This window comes from Ciona intestinalis, unplaced genomic scaffold (genome assembly GCF_000224145.3).
Source record: "Ciona intestinalis unplaced genomic scaffold, KH HT000897.1, whole genome shotgun sequence".
NCBI lineage: Eukaryota > Metazoa > Chordata > Ascidiacea > Phlebobranchia > Cionidae > Ciona > Ciona intestinalis.
Genome location: NW_004191218.1, coordinates 1 through 3833, shown reverse-complemented (window position 1 = coordinate 3833; position 3833 = coordinate 1). Strand labels below are relative to the sequence as shown.

Here is a 3833-nt window from a genome sequence, read left to right as displayed (position 1 = left end):
AACTCCATGTTACAAATCGCCGAGATTTTTCCTGGATGGCAGGAGAGCGGGCTTCAGGTTCGTTTAGACATTTGGCACTTCATGCGGAGGTTCGCCGCCTGCTGCACCACAGAGAGTCATCCCTTGTACGGAGAGTTTCTCGCTCGTCTGTCTGGTTGTATTTTCGAGTACGATCCAAATGATTTGCAACAGCTGACGTTGGCCAGATTGCAAGAGATGAAAGCAGCCGGTTTACCCGGATGCACCTACGAGGAAGCGCGCCGAAAGCTCACCAAACGGGAACGTGCTCGCCATTGCCGTCGCCGTACGCGTGGTGCGGAAAGAACGAAAGCAATGATTGGGCAACTGCTAGAGGCTTTCCAAAGACCGTCTACCCGCGATCTTTCCGGTGTTGACTTGCTCAAATCAGACCTCGTGGAAGAAGTATGGAAGGTGCAGATGCCGCACGTTTGCTGCCTTCAAGATCCGCCAAACATCCAGCTGTACACGATAACTGGAATGCAGGTGATCGGTGGGATATCGCTGCCAGTTTATCGGTGCGCACGAGGTTCTAACTCGTTGGAATCGTTCCACGACCACGTACGGAGGTTTGTCCCTGGCACCACAGCCAGCGATGTCTTCTTTCAGGCTTATCTCTTGGACGGCTTGTCCAGGTGGAACGCAGACCGCGCCAGATCAGCCCACTCCAGTGATTCGGGCGGCTCCGTTTCCTCCTCCTATTCCGAGAGCTTAAAGAGAACAGCTAACTTGCTCCACAAGCGCTTAAAGGATGCAGATTGCAGCTTGGTATACTGCAGGTCATCAAGAAAGTACACGGGAGAGCTGATCGGCGTCGAGTACCTGTACAAACAAACAGGCACCTGTTTTGAAGAGCAAATGGCTCAACTCGACGAAATCGATTGTGTCGATTGGTCAGTGGACGGTGATGACGAAGGTTTTAACGAACCAGATGACCCCACCTTACCCGATACCGACTTCGACATGCTCGACGATTCAACGCCAGGAGAGCCGGTTGCTGCGTCGTCTGTGCAAACCAAAGAAGACACGACAGGGCCTGGTGATTCTGTTGGCCAGTACGAAAAAGTAGAGCAACTAGCCGACTACCTGGTAGAGCTGTGCGCCGAGCAATCCCAAGCAATCAGCACTTGTCATGCAGAGCACATTGTTTGTTTGTGGAACAACCTGTCCGATTACGACAGGAAACCCACTCAGTTCGCGCCGCGACATCGAACCAAGCTGAGCCGGGGCACTTTCAAGAGTCAGAAAGGTAACCCCAGCACAACGTCCGGCGTTGCAGGACTCGACAGCCTGCGCAGGGGATTTTTGAGCGGTGGGGAACCGGCTCAGTGGCCCGATTGCAACCGCTACTCGGATTGCATCATGCGACGGCTTTGCGAACGTTATCCCAGCTCAAAGACGGAGAACGGAAAACGCGTGGATCGTTGGATGCTTGTTTCACGGGCATACCTCAGAATCCGTACTGCTGTTATCTCTTGTCAGCTGGTGATGAACAACACCAAAATGCAATTGGTTCCTGTCAACCAAACTACACTGAAGCAGTGGTGGAACCGCATAGAAAAAGAGCAGGAGGTGGCAACTGTTGTGCAAGGCGTTCGACTCTTCGCGCCAAGTATGGCAGCAGAAGAGCAGCTCCCGGCGGCGAGGTTGCAACCAGCCCCGCTACCGGTGTTCCAAACAGAAGAGCTGCTTCCCATGCCTTTAGTATTGCCGGAATCATCTCAGGCGCAGACAACAGTCGTGGAAGAAGAGGTGCAAGCTCCTTCATCTATGCCACCGACGCCTCGGAGTACCCTAAGCTACAGGTTGAAACGGCAGATGCAGACCATAGGCGGAATACCAGTCCGCAGAAATAAACCTCGAACGATGCCAACCATCTGCGGTCAGTGTAAAGAAGTTCGAGATAAAGACAGTCACACCCAATACTTTGGGAGTTGGTACTGTCAGAAATAGTCTTCCATGACGAGAGAATCGTGGTTGCATGCAGCAAAACAAAAGCGCGCATTGCGCCTTTCTGCTTCGCAGCTCAACCCCACGAAATGAAATGCACATGTTTCGTTTCGGCATAACCTGTCTGCGTATCCGTAACAGGGACCCTGTCAGCGTATCCGTAACAGGGATGGTTGTGAACCAATATCTCCAGTATGCGTATCCGTAACTGGATGATGATCAACCTCGAACATCATTGTTCGCTGAAATATCGCAAAAATGTGACTGTGCAATTTTAACTAAATTGCTGTTTTTGCTTTTCAGAATATAAGTTTTTAATTAAATTAAACAAAAAATGTCTACGACCAATATGTAAGTCACAAATATTCCTTTACTTGTAACTGTTTTTTTTTTAATGTTCATGTTATTTAAATGCAGATATAAGATCCGACATGTGGCCAAGCTGATAGTTCAGGAGGCAGCAAAGGGCCAAGGCCCCAGCCGCCAAACCACAAAGGCCAAGAGAAGGGCGGGACCCTACTTTAAAAAGTCACGCCGTCAGCAAGGGCAAGGTCCCAGCCACCCACCACAACCTCCCAACCAGTGAGTTCTACACGTTGCCATCCCGACCTGCACCGTCTAATCTTATTTGTTTTAATTGCAGAATATCAAACAAACAACTGAAGAAAAGGATCAGAAATGTAAACTACAAACTGAGCAAATTGTCTATCAACCACAGAGAATATGGTCCGACCAAAAAGCAGCAACAACCATTAAACGAAGAAAAAAACCGGCGCCAAAATTTAAAAGAGGTTGTGGTGGTCCCGGATGAGGCCTTGCCCTTGCCGGTCGAAGTGGCTTTGGCAGAAGAGCCACCTATGGAGGACCCGCCAATAGAGGCCCCTCCAGTACAGCCAATGCAGGGGGCCTAAATAATAAGTTAGTAGGGTGGGGGAAGATGGGTTCCTTTTTTTTATAAATTTATCGATCAATTTGGACGTAAACGTAGAAATAATTTTTTTAAAACCCAATCAGGATATTTAGATATTATGTGCCAAATGTGTCCCGTCTTCCCCCACCCTACTAACCAATGTAAATGTATCAAAGAAATTGTAATAAAAAAAATTGGTGTCAAAAAATGATGGTACGTTAATTTTTCGGATTAGAAATCTATGGTCAAAGTGCATTAGTGATGCGGAAGTAGCAGCGAGACTAGATTTATTGCCAAAATTCATGATACTACCAGGAACCGTACTCCAACTTATATGCTAATGAACCATGCACTTGTTTACATTTTCACGGTTGACGTCATAAAGTTTGCAGTACGATTATATCAGGTTTTTCCTATGCGGCGAGCAAACGTTCTGCGTTATCGCCGTAAATTCGGTGCTGCAGCCTCACTACGGCACTTTAACAGGTAAAGTTATATATCGTTGGAAAGGTATTTGCAAGACGCGTACGATGCCATGTAGAGCGTAAAAATCGAGCAAATAACGGCAAAGATATATCAAATCTTGTAAACACTGTTCGAAATTGACGAAATAAAAAGCAAAGTCTAGGTGCCTGACTTTGGACGGCTGTCAACCGAGAAGGACTCATCGTGTACACATGATCTTTATGTCATCGTAAGCAGGCAATCAAGACGAACAAGATGCCGTTTTGATCTTTAAAATTGGCCCAAGATTGGTGGTGTAATAATATAATGTTTGAACACTTTCGCTGAAGTCTAAATGTGTTGCCTGCGTACATTCATAACTTGATTTTTACGCTTCGTTGACTGGCATTATGACGTATCTTGTAAACAAATGGCAATGGCATATGGAGTTGCTGCTGGTATGTCGAGTTTATCCGGTTCGATTTTTCAATTTGTTTCTCGTTTAATATAA

General features: G+C 47.2%; 1 protein-coding gene across 1 annotated transcript; it reads left to right on the top strand.

The window, feature by feature from the left end:
- The first annotated feature begins 6 nt into the window (after positions 1 to 6).
- Positions 7 to 3023, top strand: LOC113475553. Its single transcript, XM_026839771.1, has 3 exons — positions 7 to 2319; positions 2386 to 2550; positions 2612 to 3023. The coding sequence occupies exon 1, from the start codon at positions 7 to 9 to the stop codon at positions 1969 to 1971; it is 1965 nt and encodes a 654-aa protein (XP_026695572.1). The 3' UTR covers positions 1972 to 2319; positions 2386 to 2550; positions 2612 to 3023.
- Positions 3024 to 3833: the final 810 nt, after the last annotated feature.